Raw genomic sequence first — 21,911 nt, forward strand, 5'->3', positions numbered from 1 at the left:
TATATATATATATATATATATATATAAAAATTAGGGATGCACCTATATATCGGCTGCCGAAACATATCAGCCGAAAATGTTACTTTTGGCATAATGCCGACAGTCCCATTTTCTGGCCGATACAGCGGTGCATCCGTTCTTTCGCTCTTCTGCGCTGAGTGCTGCTCTGTGTCCCAGCGGGGAGGAGAGAAACTGTCGCAGACGGACGAGCACTGCGGGAGGAGAGCGCTGTGAGCGGCCGGCGTCTCTCCTCCGACGCCGCTCCGCCTTCTGTGACAGCTGTCGGGAAGGAGAGTGAGGTAGAAACACTCCGTGATCGCTGAGTGTTTGTAGATAATTGAGGACATGGTATGGTTACTATATCCTCTATTATGAATGAATGGGAAGTAATCTACATTGCCTCCTGTTCATTCATGATTGTAGATATATTAAACATGCTCTGCCCTCATGTTATCAATGAACAGGAACACTCAGTATAGAGGATTCCTGTTCATTGATACCAACGGCTGCAGAAAAAGAGATAGAGGACTTTGTGTCCTAAATTTCTTTTTCTATTTTAAAAGGGAAATATCAGGGGTCTGTTTAGACCCCTAATATATCCCCAAAGCACCTAAAAGTAAAAAATAAAATATTTAATAAAAAAATGAACTAAAAAACATGAAAAAGTTTATTAAAAAAAAAAACATTTTCTGTTTCAACCTGACATATTTTTTCTTTCGGTTTTGAAATTTTTCCTTTCGGTGCACCTCTAATACAAATTATAAAGTATATGTTTGAAAATATTTAAGTGTTTTATAGTCAGCATTGCTCCAACTTTGTATAGCCCTGTTTGTTTCAGGAGCTGATGGAATCTCTTACATTGCTTGCAAAAATTGCCCAGATCATTGATTGAACTTTATAATAAAACATTTTGGCAGTATTATCCCATCAATAGCTGCCTGTATGATGGATATATTTTTTTATAAAGGTTACAAACTATACTTGTGTCCAGTTATCTGTGTGACATACCTAGATGAGATGAAAATTTTTTTTTTCTTTTTCATATAAATTTCCTTTTTAATGCCTCACTTCCTTAAAATAGCTATGGACATAAATTAAGTTGATCTGACATCATGTATCCTGTTTCAGTGTGTTGTTTACATCAGTGGCTGTGCTTTTCACTTTAGCTTCCCGAAGCCATATAGGGAGCTGTTTTGTTTTCCAGCTCATCAGGAAGTATTTTCAGTATAGGGCAGGAAGATAATCTGGCGGTGGCGGTTTTGTGTGCTGTGTATAGACTCAACAAATACCAGGAAGTTAGACGATCAGTAGACAGCTGCAATTCTGCCACCTGGTGATAAACAAAGAGTAGTATTTTTTAAAGGGCTCGACCACACCATAGTACACATATTAACACATTAGAATGCTCTACAGAAAAATCCAAGCACACACCAATGCAGCACGTTGGTGCAACCCGAACGCATAGGACATGAGGCAGATTGCCTTGCTCTTGCATTGGGACTGTGTTGGGCAACCTAGTCCAATGCTGTTAGTGTTAACAGCCCTAACTTAAACAAATGTAAGGTAAACCTTTTCTAAACACCGTAAAATCCACTGATTATCCCTTCCAACATAAATACAGAAACAAGGAGATCATTACTAATTTTAGCGTGCTAAGCAAAGCTGTGTAAATCATTGTCCAACATTTGGCACCGAGTTCCGTCAAGAGGTCAAATCTTTTTCCCTTATAAATATTTTTATTTTATTTTTTTCATACACTGCTGGCCTCCAATTCTTTGGATAAGACTTTTGTACAAGATATCTCTCATAAGGCTTCCACATACATTCATCTGTCACTCCTTGGGATTTGAATTTGGTTCTTTTGGCACTTCAAAAAACAGCATTTGAGCCGGTTTGGATATTTGCCCTTAGTTATTTTCCTTGTCACCATCACCTCTGTGAGGCATGTGTCTGAACTGGTGGCCTTGTCTTGTAGAGAACATTGTCTGCCCATACATGGAGACAAGGTGGTGTTGAGGCCTAGAACCTCTTCCTTCCTAGTGATTTCGGCCTTACATCTCAACCATGATATTGTACTACCATCCCTCTCAAGTTCCTGTACATCAGGGGGTTTCCCTTCACTGTCTGGATGTAGTTTGTGCAGTATATGTCTACCTAGCAGCCACTATTTCCATTAGGGAGATGGGCTGTCTCCTTGACATCCCAGATGGTACCTGCAAAGGGGAATCAGCCTCCTGCTCCACCATTTCTTGGTGGTTAAAGGAGAACTATGGGGTTAAGGCTTTTCCCCATAGTTCTCCTTAGGGTAACGGGAGGACACAAACTAGCGTCCTCCCGTCACCCTACAGCTCGCTGTATACTGAGACGCCGCAGCTGAAGCGGATCCCGACAATTATGTCTGGATCCGCCCAGCTGCGTGAGTGACAGCTGGCTCTGCCTATCTAGAGGCAGAGCCAGCTGTACCCGCCTCCTCCCCCGTCCGATCCGCCAGTCAGCGCTGGCGGATCGGGGAGAGGGGAATCCAGCACCTCCCCTGTCACTACAGAGGGCTGTGACAGGATCGAGAGGTGAGCGAACGCTGGTATGTGTTCGCTCACCTCCCGATCTACTGAGCCGACCTGTGACAGTCTCATTGTCACAGGTCGGCTAGAACTTTGAGGTGAGTGAAAAGCATTCACCTCATAGTTCTCCTTTTATTTAGGCCTTTGGAATTGGGTTCCACCTTTCCTGTCAAATTGCTAGCTCTGCTACATTTGTGGCACTGCTTTGTTGCAAAATTGAGGCATGCTGGGAGTGGGAGGCAGATTTGTCACTGTTTTTTGTTTGCCAGGTTCCCAATCGCCCCAACAGGTGTCCCTTTAACCCAAATGTCTTAGAATTATTACATTCCTGTATCCCTCAATGAACTCCAAGAAAGTTATTTTAAGGTGAGTACAAAAATGTGATGTTTACCTACAACACAGGGATGAAATTAATATAGTGAACATTGCTGTGTTTGACCTTCAGGGTTATTGTATTTTTATATGTAAATAGTTCTTGCCAGAGAGTCTGAGATAATTTTTTTCTCTTCATATACTTCAGCAGCCCCGAAGATGGTGAAATCCCGCTACATGCAATATGACAAGCCCAAGGCTGCTAAGGTAAAAAAAAAAAAAAAACCCTTAACCCTTTCACTGCCAAGCCCTCCGGAACATTTTTCAAATCAGCTGGCCAAGCCATTTTTGAATCTTCTGCAATTTTTTCCTATTGATTTGATTTTCAACTGCTGCGTTGCTAGCGTTTGTAAAAGACCCCCCAAACCATATATTTTCTGAAAGCGCAGGCCCGGTAGAATAAAAAGCTGGTGATACTAAATTTGTAGGCCGTGCGATAATTGCGCAAATGTTTCTCAAATTAATATTAAACCGATAAAAATACACAATTCAATTGATAAAACACACCAAAATCAGTATCAGCGCACAAAAAAAAATTATTTTCTGACTAAATCTAAAAGATAAAACTGTATTGAGTTAATAAATAACAAATATTTGCAAATTTGAAATTGCGCCTTTTTTGCGAAAAGGTAAAAAAATTACGGTACGCAAAACTGTAAATAAGCAACTTATGTTAAAAAAAAAATTTCACGCTGTGTTGGTGTTTGTGTTGTGATAAAATGATACAGGCGTATATTTATTGCAACACAAAGATCACAACGCATGGCAATGCGTCACAAAGCTTTACCCCGCTCCCACAGACCCTACAAGCAGCGGGGATCCATGGAGTCTCTCATCCCTCCCTGGGATGGCTCCAGGGAGGGATGAGAGACTCCAGATGCCGGCGGCCGGCAGCGGCGGTGCCGGCGGGGGAGGGGGGGCGCCCAGTATTTTTGAAAATAGCGGTCATCAGCGGCTTGTGAGCCGCTGATGACCGCTATTAATTTAAAGGGGACAGTCTGCTGAACAGTTCTACTATAAGCTGATGGTCGCTAAAGTGACCATCAGCTTATAGTAGAACTGTAAATGCTAGGTCCGTATGGCATACTGAGCTGGCCAGCTGGAAGCACTTTTGTAGGTCCGTATGCCATACGTCCTTGGCAGCGAAAGGGTTAAGGGAATATATGGTAGTTTGTACTATTGTACAGTTTAAGAGAACATTCACACCAGCAGCTGATCGAGCTGCATTGCACTTTGTTTTTGTTAGAACTTTATTGAAATGTCACAAGTGACATTTCATTCAGTACTATGGGCTCACCGCAGTGTGATGCGCTTGTACTACCAACGGGAAACTTAATCCTCCTGTCCCATCGCACTCCTGGGTGGGTGCGGTGGTGACAACGGATGCCTCCGTGAAATGTAGATAGATGAAAGTGGTCACTCGCACTCCATGATATTAAAGTCAATGCTGTTTATTGACTAACACACATAACACACATCTGCTTAGCCTAAGGAGATGTGTGTTATCTCAGTCAATAAACAGCATTGACTTTAATATCATGGAGTGCGAGTGACTACTTTCATCTGTACTACCAACGGAACGCCCTTCCATGACCAGGCAAATTATAGCACTTTGGGAACATCCAACTTCTTTTGCAATGACCTTTTTGAGGCTTTCCCTCCTTATGGAGGGTGTCAATGATGGTTTTCTGCACAACTGTCAAGTCAGCAGTCTTTCCCATGATTGTGATTCCTACTGAACCAGACTGAGAGACCATTTAAAGGCTCAGGAACCCTTTGCAGGTCTTATGGCTTAATTAGCTGATTAGAGTGGGGCACTTTGAGCCTAGAATATTGCACCTTTTCACAATATTCTAATTTTCTGAGATTGTGGATTTGCGGTTTTCATGAGCTGTAAGCCATAATCATCACAATTATGACAAATCACGGCTTGAACGATCTTGCTTTGCATGTAATGAGTCTATCTCATATATTAGTTTCACCTTTTTAAGTTGCATTAGTGAAATAAATGAACTTTCGCACGATATTCTAATTATTAGAGTTTCACCTGTAATTTAAGGGGACTTGAAGGGTAATTAGTTAAGACTTAATGGGCATCTGGAGAAATTATACTAACTACTTCTCAGGATCTCCTCTTAAGAGTGCATAAAATTCTCCTTGCACACACTGTCTCTGTACTCAAGCCAAGAGCCAACCTTCAGCCACAACTCCTACGAGAGCCGCCTAAGGATGTTCATTCCCTCTGCACTGCTTAAGATCTGGCTGAGAACACCTACTGCTTTAGGAGATCCAGTACCTCACACTTTTCTTATACTTCCCAGGAGATCTACCTTTTCTTTATCACCTGCTTATTCCTTGTATGGGGAGTTCCAATGTTCCTTTCCCCATTTGTGTTCTCAGGAACTGCCGTTATACTCCTTTAGGGGTAATTTATGCTCTAGGTTAACCTGGTAGACTTAACCAAGTTAAGTCTTTCCTGATGGCCATCGCTTTGGAAGGTCCTGACAGCCCTTTCATGAATGGAACCCTATTTCTTTTGGACCTTTAAAGAGGTCAGGTAAGTTGAGGCCCAGGGCTACCTTCTGACTTGGGGCTGCTCTGATCTCTTTCTAAGAGGACAATGCTTCAGTTTATTCCGCTAAGCTTTGACCCGGTTGGTCTCTCTGGTTGATACTTGTAGGGGATTACTCCATTCCACCCTTCTGGTTGGATCAGGTATAACAGTTTTGGAAGCTTCTGGTCGCTGGATCAGGGTTCTCTCTCCCCTGCCAAACATTCTTCATTAATTATATGAGAAATTTTCTTTTTTCTTTTCCCCTGCCACCTGGTCTTGTTTTCCCATTTTTCTTGCCAGGTGGGGGTTGCAGCTTTTTCTGGTTCCAGCTTCAGGCAATTGAGCTGCAGGCAGTTCCCTATTTCTTTTTTTTTTCATGTTGCGCCTGTTAGCAGTTGTTTTCTGTTGACCACAAATTGGAATGCTTTTGGAAGTCCTGACGGTGAAGACTGGTGTCCCCCAAATGGATGAGAAAGAAAATAGGACTTTTGTACTCTATGAATTTCCTTTGCACAGGCTATGTTCAGCATAGTAGTGATATCACTAGTGTGTGGGCTTGCAAAGACATTGGGTGCACACCAAGTGGAGTTATATCCTTTGTGGCTATTGAGGAATATATTTTTTTTTATTTTAAGTTGAGGAATATATTTAACCCCTTCGTGACGGGAGACGTACACTGTACGTCCAGCCACAAAGGGACCAAATGACTTGTCACGTACACTGTACGTGACGAGTTATTTGCTGCTTTAGAGGGCTGTTAATCGCTGAGAATCAGCTTTTAACATTCATTAATGGATGCCCTTACTACAGAGGCATTCATTAATGAAAGGGTTAACCTTTTTCAGACACCCGATACCTTAATATCGGGTGTCTGAGAGTCAAAGCAAAGCGGACACAGATGCCGGCTTTTGCCGGCATTCTGACAGCTCGTATAGATCGAGAGATATCTCTCTCAAGCTATACTGGGTTTTTTTTTTTTCTTTCATGAATAGATACAAAATGTGTCTATTCCTACAATGTATCTATTCCTGGAAGAAGAATGTTTGTTTGCTGATCGTTGTTGCAACAATCAGAAAACATTTAGTAACAGCTGAATCCTGAACTGCTGCAGGATCAGTGTCACTAACTTATTATCGGCTGTTCTGAAGTTTGAAGCAGCCTGATAATAACCAAAAATTTATTAATTTATCATGCAGTAACAGTGAGATTAATTCACAAAATCTGCTTGATATAATTAAATAAATAAAATAACATTTTTAAGTTAAAAAAAAAGTGAAAAGTGTAAAAAAAAAAAAAAATTGTGAAAAGTGTAAAAAAAATAAAAAAATGTGTAAAAAATAAAATAAAATAAGGGACAAATAAATGAATGTATTTATTGCATTTTTTTAGCTGTGCTGGTTTTGTAAAAAAAATACTACAAATCAAAACTGGGAAAAAAGTGTTTTTTTTAAACTTTTTTTTCCTCTTTTTTTTATATTTTATTTGTCCTAAGTGAGGCGTTAGACGCACATATGTGATATAAATATGTAGCCCTATCTGTCCTCTAAAAAACAATATATAATATGTGTGGGTGCACTTTGTAAGAAAGTATATTACTGACGTGGAAGAATCACACAGCAAAAATGTCAAAAGTGTGTCAGTCATTTACGAACAGAAACTAAAAACAAGCTCAGTCATGAAGGGGTTAAATAAATTTTTGTGTCTGGACTTCAGCTTTAACTTTCGAAGGGTTATCAACTGGAGTTAGGTCAAAGTTAGTGAATATTAGCTATTATATTTTTGTGCATGATTAGTTTTTTCTAAAATAACCCATGCAATAAAAGCTACTGATGCTGAAAAGTATTGTGCTGAAACTGTAGAAACTAGGGCTGCAACAACTAATCGACTAAGTCGATTATAATAGATGATGGAAAACATTGTCAACATTTTACATCATCGATTTAAATGGCTTTCGATTAGTTGCCCCTGTTCGCGGCTCCATGCACCTTGCCGCTGCCAGATCCATCTGTCCGCATCCATGATCGGCACAGGGACGCGGGGAGAAGAAGCAGCAAGGAGGAGCAGGCGTGGTGGGGCGACAGACAGGCTTGATCTCAGAAGCAGGTTGCTGGAAGACTGCTCAGGTAAGTCTGCCCTTTCCCACACATGGTGCTCTATAATGTATTGCTGGGATAGTGGGTCTTGTATATTATAAAGAGCAATGTACCATCAGCTTTAGAGAAATACAAACCCCAGCAATACAATATACACTGTATGTGGTATTCTGCATTGCACTGTATAATGTACTATTGCTGGGATGTGTTGTATTCCTCCTATAGCTAGTGGTATTCTGCATTTCCCTATACATAGGACTACAAATCCCAGCAATAATACATTATACAGCGCAATGCAGAATTCCACCAGCTATAGAGGAATACAACAAATCCCAGCAATAATACATTATACTATGATGTACTATTGCTGGGATTTGTAGTGTTCCTCTATAGCTGGTGGTATTCTGTATTGCGCTTTATAATGTATTGCTGGGATTTGTAGTGTTCCTCTATAGCTGGTGGTATTCTGTATTGCGCTGTATAATGTATTGCTGGGATTTGTAGTCCTCTATAGTCGGTGCCATTCTGCATTGATTTGCTATATAATTTTACAGTTTCCATTTCACTATATTGCACACCACACTTTTCTCTTTTTTACTTCCACCGCTCCAAGCTTGCTCCTGTAATGGACGACAATCTCAATACAAACTAGTAGTCCCATCACTGGAGCAATCCTTTTATTTATTTTTTTATCCGATTTAATCAAACTCAGTAATCAGCTAACTAATCGATTTTGAAAATAATCGTTAGCTGCAGCCCTAGTAGACACATCATAAAATGCAACATTTTGTGCCCTCAGGTGGATCCCTTTATCAGGGCAACAGTGACAAGCCCCAAAGCATTGCATTTTGCTGTTATTTTGTCACAACATACAGTATATTTTCAATGGGAATTATGCTGGTCTAAGGTCTGATTTTAAACATTGAGTTATTACCTGTATAGTATGCACTTGCCATAGCTTTAACTTTGCTTTAGTGCTCCATTTTTTTTGAGTTGTCATTAGGTCTTGTTTACAATAGGATGTATTACGCCTGACATTCTTTACGTTTTTTGAAATAGAACATTTTGACAGGTAAAAGCCTATGATCTGGTAATCGGAATATTCTATTTTTGTAGTTTAGCTTGCTTTTCTACCTTTTTTTACAGAAGCCAAATGTGGAAAATTCAACATTGTCTTCAGCTGGAAAAGCTCCAGACAGGGGAGGAAATGGCACTCCTACCCGCAGATCTGTAGTACCACAGAGGTTGAAGGCTCCTTCTGGTAAGAAAACTTCTTATCAGTACTAGCGGTAACATTCCTCACTTGTTATAGTGTGAGCAGCTCTGTGAATTATTGCAGTTTCCAGGTCTACTTAATACTGGATGGAAGTTGGGGAGAGGGGGAAGACATAAGCATACTTAGAATTGTGTTTAATTAAATTCTACGTCGATTAATGTTTTCCGCTAAAATGCTAATACTATGTAACATTTTTCTGTTTATTTAGCAATTAATGCCAGTGTTGCAGATGGAAACCTCTTTCGGAAAGAGGATTTACAATCTACGTTGTTAGACGGTCACAAATATGTTCTCCCAGAACTGGACTTCTCTGTTATTAATGGTAATCGCATGTATTCATTTATTTCTTCTTGTGTAGTAAAGTTTATATTCATATTTACTGTTGTTCGTTGGCAGCCCTTAGGTATAGTCTCTTAAGGTGTATCCTGACACCTAGGTGACATGTTTCCTTAAAAGATCCCCTAAAGTAGTTCTAAAGGCTCAGTGTTTTTTACCTTAATGCACAAGTAGATATGGGGCACCGGCACTCCAAATGCAGATCAAATGCGTCTATTAATGTAGATGCAGCATATCTCACTGGTGCAACGTTTCGGGGTTCACCAGGATCCTTGGGGCCCCTGAAACGTTGCACCTGTGTGATATGCTGCATCTACCTCAATAAATGGATGCATTTGGAGTGTTAGTGTCCCATTTCTACTTGTGCATATGACGGCTGCCATCCATCGACCACCGCTGCACCCGCCAATTATCGTTTGGATTAAGCGGTCAGGAGTGTGATGGGTTCATGGACTTTTACCTTAATGCATTCTCTGCATTAAGGTAAAAAAACGCCTAGTACCTTTTTTGCCTCCCCTGTACCCCCACACTTACCTGTCACTGCTGCTGGTCCTCGCAGCAATCCTCCGTCCCAAACTTCCAGGTTGTGTAGGAGCCATAGGCTCCTTGTGCAGTCAATTAAGCTGTGGGGCAGAAAGGAGGGGTGTTGCCTGCCATAGGGCTGTGTGTGTCTATGGACTTGCACAGCCACGTGCGGGCACAGCTGTAAACAAGCTCGCACGGTTGCTTCCACAGCAGCTGCTTAGCTGATGGAGGCACCCATGTGGGGGTAGCGAGGATGCGGGGACTTGCTAGGGAAATTGAAAACAAAACGCAGATCTGCAATAAATACAACCTCCTAGTAATAAAAAAGAAATAAAGCTTTAATATCACTTTAATGTCTACAGTAGCATAGTCGCGTAGTTCGTAAAGATGAATAAAGATACAGGTCCATCTGGCTCACAAAAAAAAAAATATATATATATATATATATATCAGCTGCAGTCCATATTCACTGCTTCGGTCCTCCGTCCCCTTAATTTTGCTTCTCTATCTAGTTCAAGGACATCTTCACTGAGGATTGCTTACTAAAACTAAACTAAAGATTAGACTGAACACTTTATTTTATTAAGTGGTAGAATTATGATTTTTTATCTCTTGAACAAATGCCTCTTTTAATGCAGAATAGTATCCTGCTTGCTTAGCTAGCTGTAGATTGGTGTTGCATGCATTTGCTGAGCCTGTGTTTTAAAAGACCCTCAGAGAATATTTTGCAAGCATATTTTTAGCTCCCAAGCTAAGTGGAAATAGTCCCAGAACTGAACTCTGAAACAATCTGCTAACAACCTTAGACCATTTTGAAAATGCGTTGGGGATACCCCTGGATCTGTTCCTGTAACTAGTTTTCTATCAATGTACGTACAATTTCTTCATTGTCAATAGACCTTAATTTGTATATTTAAATGTTTGTAGGATACAACATTGAATGCTCTAGCAAAATCCAGATAAACTATGTTTACTAGCCTACCTCATAGTCTAAATTACTGCTCATAGAATGATTATAGGTTAGTCTGAAAGGAACGGTCCTTCATAAATCAATGCTGGTTGTTACGTACATCATTTTTGCAGGCAAATTCTTGAACACAGTCCTTTGCCATTCTCTCGAGTTCCTTTTTGCTTTCCGCCATTTGGCCAGTACCATTAGTCATTAAGCTGGCCTTAAAAATTAGGAACAATGGTCAGGCTAAGCTCTTCGAGGACTCACGGTGTAAGCCATCTGGTACTGGAGATTTATTCGATTTTTTTTTTTTTTTGGTTTGTTGCGAAGATCTCTGTCGGCCACAGAGGGACCTTCAGTACATTGTTATTAGGATTACTGTTTTTGTTTATGAAGTCGGTCTTTTTCGTTTGTATAAACTGAAGAGAAGAATGTATTTAATACATATGCTTTCTCCTGGTCACATATAATAAACTTCCTCTGTTCATCTTTAATGGGGTCTTCATGCTCTGTCCTTCTTTTTTTTTTTTTTTTCTTATTTTTGAAGAATTTCTTCAGGTTCCTTTTTTTACTTTTTCATATTCTATCTTTTGCTGCCCCGATTTTTTTGTTGCATTCCTTGTAATGCTGAGACGCAAATGATGAGCCTTCCATCTGATATTTTTTTTAAATTAAAATTTTAATGCGTTAAGTTCAAGAAGTGATGAGCTTTGTTGTATGGTGAGTTGTGTGTGCAGTTCCATTTTCCACTTAATATCCCTATAGTAATAGCATTTCCCCAATCCCTGCCATTTCTTTTTGTGTGAGGAGTTGAATTTTTTCCTCATCTTATATGTTGTAAGTATACCCTACAATAATTTTACCGTGTTTTTCATTCATTTGTATCTCCAGCAATAAGGGTTCTGCACCGTCAAGTGTTTAGTATTTTTTTTTTCATTGTTCAATATTGAATTACAGTTAGCATCAGCCAGATGTAGTTTCCCTGCTAACAAGTTTGAACTTTCATTCCCCCCCCTATTACTCCCACCTCTATGTTTTGTCCCCTATTGTAGAACCAGTAACCGACTGAAAAGTCAGCCCAGTTATCCACGAACCCAAACCCCTCTATCACACCAATTTCTCAGCCTCTTGTTCTGCTCACTTAGCTCCCGCTAACGTAGGAACGCGCTGAAAAACGCCCTACGTCCAAAGAAGTACAGGAGCTTATTTGGGGCGTATTTTCCACGCGTATCCATTAGGATACAGCCGGATAGCCCTCGTAAACGCGCGTTTCTTTTACCGCAAATCGCTGTAAAACCATATTACGTACGCCCAGGTGTGAACCCAGCCTTAAGGAAGCTCTGATTTGTACCAATACGTGTCATGACAGCTGGGTCCTTCCTAGCTCCACCCAGCAATCTGTCCATCTGATCCGCAATGTGGCAAACCCAATCAAACAACATCCTGTTTGGTCAGTGCGGTCTTTGTAACAGATTACCCTGTCTGCCCTTTTAATAATAGAATTGCCTACCACCAGAACCTGCTCCCATTTATACTGGAGCAGTCACTTCCTGGTAGCTGTTTTCTGCTACAGCAATGCCACTTCTGACTTAATATCGCCAATATCATGCAACAGGGCATTTTTATTGGGTTTTAACAACTCAGAACTAGCCTCTCCAAAACCTTTCCCTCTTCCCAATCTTCTAATAGTAACACAGCCTCCAATCCAACTCCAAGTTGTTAATGCTCCTCAGTGTCGCCAGTTGATTCTTTAGCTCCAGAACCTGGGGAACTTGCTCACATCTCACACAACAAAATTTGCCCTCGAACATTTGTTTAAGGAGCGCAAACATGGTGCAGGGTGTGCTTGATCCAAAAATTGACACACTCCACAGGTCTCAAGTAAAAAATTCAAATCTTTGTTAGTCCAAAACAGTGCATAGATCACAAACTATCCCAGACAAAGTTCACCAGACAAATGAAACCATTTCATCGATGTGGCTTACTCATAGAGGTGAGATGCTTTGGTGATTTGCATATGGAGCAGGATATGTCTTCCATTCTGGGTTCACTTTTTGTTTTTGCAGCAGACTGCGTTTTGGGATTTTGTCTCTATCTGCCTGCTGTTAACTATAGCAAAGACATTAGGAGTATGGTTATTCTTTGAATGGTCACATCATCTTCTTGCTTGTGATCGCACTACCGAGGAGTAACCAAATGGTAATTTTATCACCCCATAGGCCCCTTTAAAGTAGACCTTTACCCCCTTTCACTAAAAATCACATGAACCTTTTTGGCTCAAGACCAGTCAGGATGGACAGTTTGTCAAAGAGAAATGCAGTCGTCATCGAAAGCCCCTAAAGGTGAATTCCTTTTTTTTTTAGAACAAAGATCATGATTACTTCAAGACATAAATGCTGTTCTTGAGCAGTGTTCAGTCACTGACTGACTCTCCTATATTACCCAGCTCAATGAGAGAAATTTTTGCACTGTCAGCTTATGACGTGTGCAAACGGACTTGGGTGTAGACTTTGTAGGTCCTACATTGATGTGGTTCGGCCCTTTTATTAAATTTTGAAGTCTTTGATATGAAAGCAACATTGGAATGTGAGCAATAACTGTCAGTGAAAGGGTTAGTCTGTTGTGTTCTGTAATTCATAAAAAGGGAAAGGTTGCTAGAAAAAGCATAATGGCACATTCTTTACTACTAAGTCTTTCTCTTGTCCTCAGATAAAACATTGCAAAAACTGACTCCAAAATCTTCATCTACATCAGAGCAAAGGAAACTGAAAAGGGAGACTGCTCCTGTAAGTATTGTTTTACTTGTCTGCTATACAGAAGGTATTAATAAAAGGAATTTCAGCAAAATGGCTAAATACACAGTTGAAATAGTCATGTGAAAAAGAAAGTACACCCTCCTTTTGAATCCTATGGTTTTAGGTATTGGGACATAATAGAAATCAGCAGGTCTAAAAATTAGGTAAATACAACCTCCGATGAACAACATGTGACATATTACACCGTGTCCTTATTTATTTTACAAACCTAAAGCCAAATTATAGAAGATGTGTGAAAAACTAAGTACACCCTTACTGCTTCCATAGGAATTGAGGCTACGTAGCAGGCAGGTGCTAATAATTAAGTGTCCTTGATTAATTTATCAGTAAGTGTGACCACCTCTATAAAAACCAAAGTTTTAGCAGTTTGATGGCCTGGATTATTCAGGTGTGTGTTAACACAATGCCAAGGAGGAAAGACATCCGCAATGGTCTTAGATAGGGATGCACAGATACTTTTCGAGTACCAGTGCAGATACTTGGCATTTTCATGAGAACTACCAGGGTTGCAGCGGTTGCTGCTGGGACCTGGCTCTGGCACTCCACCACTGTCCTGAAATCATTAGTCGATATTGTTTTAGAAAAACTGTCGCATGACAATAAACAAAAATGTATCAGTACTTGTACTTGTAAGTACTCGGCAAGTACCAGTACTCGTACTCGCAAAACTGGTATCTGTGCATCCCTTTATTTATATTTTATAAAAACAAAATCGTACATTAAAACAGATGTACACATCCCAGGAGCTCCGTGTGCTCCTTACACAGGACAGCTGCCTCCTAATTTTTGAATTTTTTTCTAGTGTAGTCTTGCAACCCTAGTCTTAGAGAAGCAATTGTTGCTGCCCATCGATTTGAGTGGGGTTATAGAGCCATTTCCAAACAATTTAAAGCCCATCATTCTACAGTGAGGAAGATTATTCACAAGTGGGAAACATTGACAGTTGACAGTCTTCCCAGGAGTGGACATTGTGTTATTCATCTGAGGTTGTATTGACCTCATTTTAAGACCTGATGCGTAAAACCATAGATTTCAAAGAGGGTGTACTTTCTTTTTCACACGACTGTATTTACTATGTTTTCTGTTTTTACTGCCAAAGGATTTGTCGCTTTGTCTAGCCATTCTTGTAATACACATACCTCTGCCATTCAATAAGATTGCTGGGTTACTTCCTGTTTTAGCATTACTGTTTCATAGGTCAGCCCACTATACAGAGGTAATGGTGCTGGTTCTCTGTGCAATGAGAATAATTGCTTTATCAGGAACTTTGTGTGTCACCTGTCTGGCTGTACAGTGCGGAATATCTTTGTACGGGGTTTTGGAGATGGAATGTTGCACTAGTCAAATGCATGTTTTTGATTGTAGAGGTTTTGTTTCATCTGCTTTTGCATGCAACACACACAGCATGTACAGATCTCAGTAGGAGAGGCTGCATCAATTGGGATCAACAGAAGCTGAACTCTGACAGCTTTTTAAAGGATAAGTGCATCTTTGCACTTGGACACTAGCCCAGTCATATATATTTCATTATGCTATAAAGTAGGGAGGCACCGATATATCGGCCGCCGAAACATATCGGCCGAAAATGGCACTTTTTGGCATAATGCCGTAAGTGCCATTTACCTGCCGATACATCGGCGCATCCGTGATTTCTTTCCTTTCTGCTGTGATAGCTGGCTGAGCGCTGCGGGAGGAGAGCGCAGTGAGCGGCCGGCGTCTCCTCCCACACCGCTCTGCCCCCTATCACAGTCCGGCAGAGCGGTGTGGGGGCGGAGACAGCGCTGTCACAGGAGGCTGGGCTTTCCTCCCTACACCGCTCAATCAGCCTCCAGTGACAGCGTGTCAGAGAAGAGCAAGGTACACACACTCACCGATCAGTGATCGCTGAGTGTATATAATTGAGCGTATGGTATGTTAACTATATCCTCAATTATGAAAGAAAGGGAGTGATCTACATCACCTCCTGTTCATTCATAGTTGTAGTTATAGTAAACAAACAATGTACTCCATGTTATGAATGAACAGGAACACTCAGTATAGAGGATTCCTGTTCATTGATAACAGGGGATACAGAAAAGAGTACTTTGCGTTCTCAATTTCTATTTTAAAAGGGAAATATCTGGTGTCTGTTTTAGACCCCTAATATTTCCCCAAAGCCCCTAAAAGTAATGTAAAAAATATTTAATAAAAAATGAATTAATAAATAAAAATATAAAAAAATTAAAGTTTATTCAAAAAATAAAATATTTGAAAACATTCAAATAAAAAACATTTTCGGTTTCAGCCTGACAATTTTTTTATTTTGGTTTCGTTTCGGTTTTAAAATTTCCATTTCGGTGCACCTCCTACTATAAAGGCAAGTTTACCTTTTTTATTTTTTGCCCTCATTTCTTCCTGAAATTGTTTTCTCTCTGTGACTTTTTAACCAAGATTCCTTTCTACACCGCTGCTTTTCATGTCCATAGCTGTGGCACAGCCCCAGGTGTGACCCAGTCTCTAAGAACCCGCTTTGTAAGGCCAGTTGAAATATTGGAAACTACCTCACCATTTACACCACTGGGCACCAATTTCAAATTTCTCACCACCACTGATTTTTACCGTGCTAAGGGTTAAGCCTGAGGGATCAAGTGCTGACATCCTCTAGATCAGGGGTAGGCAACCTCAGCTCTCCAGCTGTGCTGAAACTACAAATCCCATAAGGCATTGCAAGCCACAGGCGTGACTCCCAGAGGCAGAAGCATATTCAGTGTTTCGGAAGCACCATCAGGCCTAGTTTTTTCACCACTACATGGACACAACATGTCTTCTTAAAGGCACACAGAGGACAGCCCTGCTGTCACAGTTAGCCTCAGCTCATAATCCCCTATTTGTTCCTTCAGAGGATTTGGGGTACCCCCCCCCCCCCCCCCCAAACCTGTAATCTAGAACCAATGACCCCTATTCCTATAGAGTTTTCATCATCAAAGTCTCCCTCAGCTCTGTCAGGTTTGGCCGAGGCCTTCTCCATGTCCACTCTGGATTTCCTAATGGTTTTTGTTCAGCTACAGGAGCATTCTACCCGCAGAGGCTGTAAGTGAGCTCCGACACTATCCCCTGCAGAGTCTGGCTTTGACCCCCTGGGCCCATGAATCAAACCAGACTTTGAGGCTCCTGTTACTATATCTAATTCAGATCCCCGACATTCTGTCTCTAAGGGACTATTTATGGGCCACAGCAGTCTCCCGCTTTTGACATTTAGGTTGTTTTAAACCTTATAAATGCAGGGTGTAATGCAGGGAGTTTAATCTGCTGTGTAAGGCTTGGGTCTTTAACCGCTTGAAGACCAGGTGTTTGGACCCCCCTTCCTGGCCAGGCCATTTTTCAGTGTTCAGCGCTGCAGTACTTTGACTGACATTTATTCCGTCATGCAACGCTGTACTGAAACAAATTTTATATTATTTTGCCGCCGGGAGTCTGTTTAAACTTGTAGAGCCGACTGTCGGCTTTACAACAGATATGGGTTATAAAAGGGCCTCAGTCATGAAGGGGTTAAGGGGGGATATGATCTCCATGTACAAAATGTTCAATGGTGGTAGCAACATTAGTGATAAACTGTTTAAAAATAACTCCATTACAAAAACTAGAGGCCACCACCTAAAATTGGTGGAAAAAAAATTCCAGCACAAGGGGCGAAGGGGGTTCTTCACAGTAAGATCAGTTAGGGTCTGGAACTCACTGCCACAGGCGGTGATTTCAGCAAAGAATGTGGAATTGTTCAAGAAACGTTTGGACAATTTCTTAAGGGACCGTCATAGACAGGGGTACGGGTACTCCTAGAATGAGATCCTAATAGGTTGGACTTGATGGACTAGTGTCTTTATTCAACCTCAAATACTATGTAACTGATGTCCACACAAATGCACGCAGCACTTTCACCTGCAACTCAGTTAGCATTCAAAGGGTCGCCATCTTTTCGGCCCTGTTTTTGACTCAATGATTAGCTATGCCACAGGTGGCCATAGTGTGTCCCTGCCTCATCGCAGGAGGATGCAGGAGGGGTCAGAGGAAGCCACTACTTCAGCAGTAAGTAACCATAGGCCCTCGGGGCCTAATCCTCAACTGGCTCACACGTCCCACACAAGACCTTATGTACATCCTTGTGCCTTCTGGCATCCCATTTGTGGAACACTTAGATTAGGATGAGTGGGCTGATCTCTCTCCCACCCACCCTGATGGAACGCCGTTTGCCTGCGTCTCCCAATACCTGGGGCTTAAGGTATAATTTAAAGTTTGCTTATTCCATCATGCTAACTTCATGGTTGATATCCTTGGGTTTGTTATTAGTCACAGGGATTTTTTGGCTATCCTTTCAGGATTGGGCTGGATGCCTGTGCTTTACTGCACAATTGGGCTGGATGCCCGTGCTTTATTATCCTTATCTCCACAACCCTACCACAGGCCAATACATATAACACAACATATACAGGTGACAGATATAGATTATACAGGTTCTTTATCAATGGACCTCGGGCAAGCTGCGTTACCTGTCTTTTCTTTGCTGACCGTGGGAAGCCGATATGAACACAGAGACAGGCCAAAACAGAGGCAGGATATACTGGCAAAAAGATATTAAATCTCTTATCTCTTACCGTATTTATCAGAGGTGATCAGTCTCCAATGCCTCGTGTGTTGGTGCGTCCCGGTCTCCTCTGGATCGGCTATCCCTCACCCACGTTGGGCGCCAAACTGTTAAGGACTCGGACATCAAGAATCCGACATATATCTGTCCCTGGGCCAAATTCAGTACAAAGTGTGCACACTATCAGTGAAGAAATAAAACACGCTGACACCCTGAGTCAGAGTAAAAATACTTCTTTATTATTGTTTCGCACTGTTGTGTTTTATATAGGCAGCTGATAGTGTATATGTAAACAGAATGTGAGATTTTGTTGCCTGGTCAGGCAACCTAATTCTTATTCTGGAACCTTCCTTCACTGATTTCCAGTGGTTGGATGTAAGGCTTGGGCCTTTCACTTGTAGACAGTCTGGTCTTCATTTGTAGAACACTCTTGTCCAAAGTTCTCTCTGGGCACCCGTTTTTGTTCTTTTCTCATTGACCATATCAATTGTTGTAGGTGTATTTCTTCTCCATTAGGTACTTATGATGTTCCTTCTGTTTGTGTTTTGTTGGTTCACAGCCTCTTTCTAGTGCAGGGTCAGTTTTCCTTCGGGTGGGGCCCGTACACTTGCAGTCATCTCTGCTGTCCTGGTCTGAGCATCAGGTTGATCCTCTGTGGCCTTCTCAAGTTGTTGGCAGACTCCTCTGTTTTACATGGATTTCACCTCATCTGGTTCAGATTCGGGCCTTTGTCATTCTATTAGTCCTTTGTTGCAGACAATTTTTGGTTCCTGCTTCAATCTGTCAGTGGCTGTTGCTTTCCCCCTCAGTTGGGTTGCTTTTGGACGACCTGTTTCTGAAGTCCTGTGTCCCTCAAAAGATGGTAAAAAGATTTTTGTGCATACTGAAATATTTTTCTTTAAATCCATTGAGGCACATAAGTCCCACTGCTGTGTTTTTTTGCTGGCTGTATATTTTAATTAAATGTTTTCTTTGTGGCGTTCTTTGCAGCATTCTGGGTACTGAAGGTGTTATATGGGGGCTAGCTTGCAATATTGTTGCCAGTGTGCCAACCAGCCGAAGGCAGCAGTATAGCTTGACTGTTTCTGAATTCCTGTGTTACTAAATGGACTCGAAGAAAAAACAACAATTTACAGTTGTTAAATGCTATTTTTATGCAGTAAAACACGTCCCATTATAATGGGTTTTTTTCTCCCCTCAATAACAGGTAAATAATGCACCAACCGATGTAATCGATATGTATGAATCACAAACATTGCTGTTTACACATTTAACCCTTAAGGTGAGTAAATATGACATGGCCATGTGTTTACGGTTTCTGTATATTTCTGCAATTTTCCATATTTTTGTAGTTGTCCTTGATTTTTCTTTTATACACTTAAAGTGCTCAAAAATGATACTTGCATTTTCAGGTATAAACAGTTAATGACAGTGGGCATGTGTATTACACATTGACATATACTACTGATCTCACTCTTAGATGCGAACAAGCCACAGTAATTTTTGGGATTTCTTTTTGAAATGTGTTTCCATGCATTAAAATGCAGAGGGGTGACAAGATCCTTACTTGACTTTGTTTTCTACAACTCCTTTTTTTTCTTCTTTATAATATGCAGGTCTTGTTAAACTTTAAGGTGGTGTGCCGCCCCAATGGGGAATAGGTGGACTTGTCAAACACCTGGCGATTCCACTGTATACGCTGTTTAGCATGGATGGCAGAACCAAGTGATTTGTCTCCTTCAGCCCACTGTGCTGAGCAAGAGAAATCTAGCTGTGTATGGCACTTTTGCTCTGACAGGGGAAGCATGCAAGTATACAGGAAATTAAGTAATCCATTAGAAGTTAGGCTGCTCTAGTAAAACAGTTTAAGACTGGAGATGCAATTTATTACAGATGCCCATTGCTGACTGGATCTCTTTATAGGCATAACAGATTTTACACGTTCAGACACTGGAGTTTAATTGCTGTTTTTGACTATTGGAATTTAGATGGAGAAAAATATTAAACGTCTGGAAGAAAAAGCAGAGCGCAACCTTTTACTAGCAATCGAGGAAAGGAACCGACTACAAGAAAAAGTGTATCAGTTAAAACATGATCTCTCACTGACCAGAAATGAAACACAGCTTAATGATTTGCTGAAAAAGCAGGTAGATTCTACTCTAAATTCCTATAATTTGTCTAATGCAATGATCTAAAAATTCTATGAGGGTGAGATTTTTGTGTTTATAATGAATTTCCTTAAATATATGAATGCTTTGTACTTGGTTCATAGTTTATTTTTTTTGCAGTGGGTTGTATGGCATATCCAGGGAGAAAAAGTGTGTTAAAAATGTGCTTGCTGTGGGTAGAGGAATGGAAAGTGGAATTAGACCACCTGATGTATATGGAGGAATTGACAGCTAAACTGTATGACAGAGAAGATAGATTCCATGCAACCTGGTCTTTTGTGGTTGCAGGCTAGAGAAGGATACTAAACTAGCAATAGAGACCTTTGGATGGGAACATACTAGAGACTAATTGAGAGATTAAATAGAGGTATAAATATGTGGGAAGGTGGCAAAATTACACGGGGGAAATGAACGTAAATGGGTGCTCCTCCCCCCCCCCTTTTTTCCTCTCCTTTTCCCCCTTTTTTTAAAAATTTTTATTATATTTTTATTTAATTTTTTTCTTCCCCTTGTTGTTGTTGTGTGTTTGGTGTAAGTTTGTTCAGTAAGTGAATGGACTGAGGTCCAATGTTTATCAATGGGATTTATAAACGATATAATGTTATGCACCAGGAATAATATGAATGTATTGTTCTAATTGATAATTTATGTGAGAATAAGCTATCTGTGATCTATTTATAAAAATAAAGTTTTAATAAAAAAAAAAAATGTGTGTGCAGCACAAATGCTGTCATGATTAGACATTGAAAAGCTGTTACACATTTTAAGCACATATGTGTGTGTTTTTTTTTTCTAAAATATTTTACCAACAACTGATGTTTTTAAGATGCAAGTAATTTGAAATTGAATTTTCAGTTCACTTGGTCATAACCTGGGATGTCATGTAACAGAGAACTATTTAGCACTTTGTTAGCTGCTACCTGTGTTGTAACTTGCTGCAAATACATAAAATGTATTTGAACTTTTTGAAACTTTTTTTTTTTATATTTAATTTTTTGTCTCCGTCCCCCACAAACGCGTGCATACTAACGCAAACACACGTCAAGTGCGCCTACTCATGAAAACGATGATTGTGCCACACATGTTAGCTATTGCCACAGGCACCAGAGTGAGAGCAATAATTCTAAGGCCAATATTCAGGGTTAACTCTAAACTGATGGTCTGAACAGACATAAACTGTCACATATGGACAATATAGGGTTTCACGGGCGCATGTGGTTTTTAAGCTTGGCATATTGTGTATCTAATTACTCGGCACAACCTCATCTTTTATATTATATTGCTCCTGAAGAGTCAGAGTACTGCTGTTACTCACAAATTAAGGGTCTGTTTTGGCTCTTATTGGTGCTGTGTGCACCACCCTAAAACTCTGTCCATTGCTTCTTCCAGTGCTGTTTTCGGTCTTGGTTCCTTAACCCCTTCGTGACTGACGACGTACAGTGTACGTCGCCAGCATCGGGGCTGTTTAAACAGACTCCCGGCGACTTTATCCGCCGGGAGTCTGTCTAAACTTGTAGAGCCGACTGTCGGCTTTACAACAGAAGCGATTCTGGCGACTTACCTGTCGCCAGATCGCTTCTGTTTCCCGAAGAAGGGCCCCCCCCCCCCCGCCGGACACCCCCGCCGTGCTTCCCGGGCTC

General features: G+C 40.8%; 1 protein-coding gene across 1 annotated transcript in view; it reads left to right on the plus strand.

Annotated features, from left to right (window-relative positions):
• HAUS8 (HAUS augmin like complex subunit 8) overlaps nt 1-21,911 on the plus strand; it is a 38,072-nt gene that overhangs the window by 3,043 nt on the left and 13,118 nt on the right. The window contains exons 3-8 of the mRNA XM_018568207.1: nt 3,082-3,140; nt 8,727-8,841; nt 9,065-9,178; nt 13,379-13,455; nt 19,311-19,385; nt 20,092-20,250. Coding sequence (XP_018423709.1) covers nt 3,082-3,140; nt 8,727-8,841; nt 9,065-9,178; nt 13,379-13,455; nt 19,311-19,385; nt 20,092-20,250 — 599 coding nt within the window. The remainder of the gene's footprint in view (nt 1-3,081; nt 3,141-8,726; nt 8,842-9,064; nt 9,179-13,378; nt 13,456-19,310; nt 19,386-20,091; nt 20,251-21,911) is intronic.

Source organism: Nanorana parkeri, unplaced genomic scaffold (genome assembly GCF_000935625.1).
Source record: "Nanorana parkeri isolate BGI_ZX_2015 unplaced genomic scaffold, ASM93562v1 scaffold1154, whole genome shotgun sequence".
Lineage (NCBI taxonomy): Eukaryota > Metazoa > Chordata > Amphibia > Anura > Dicroglossidae > Nanorana > Nanorana parkeri.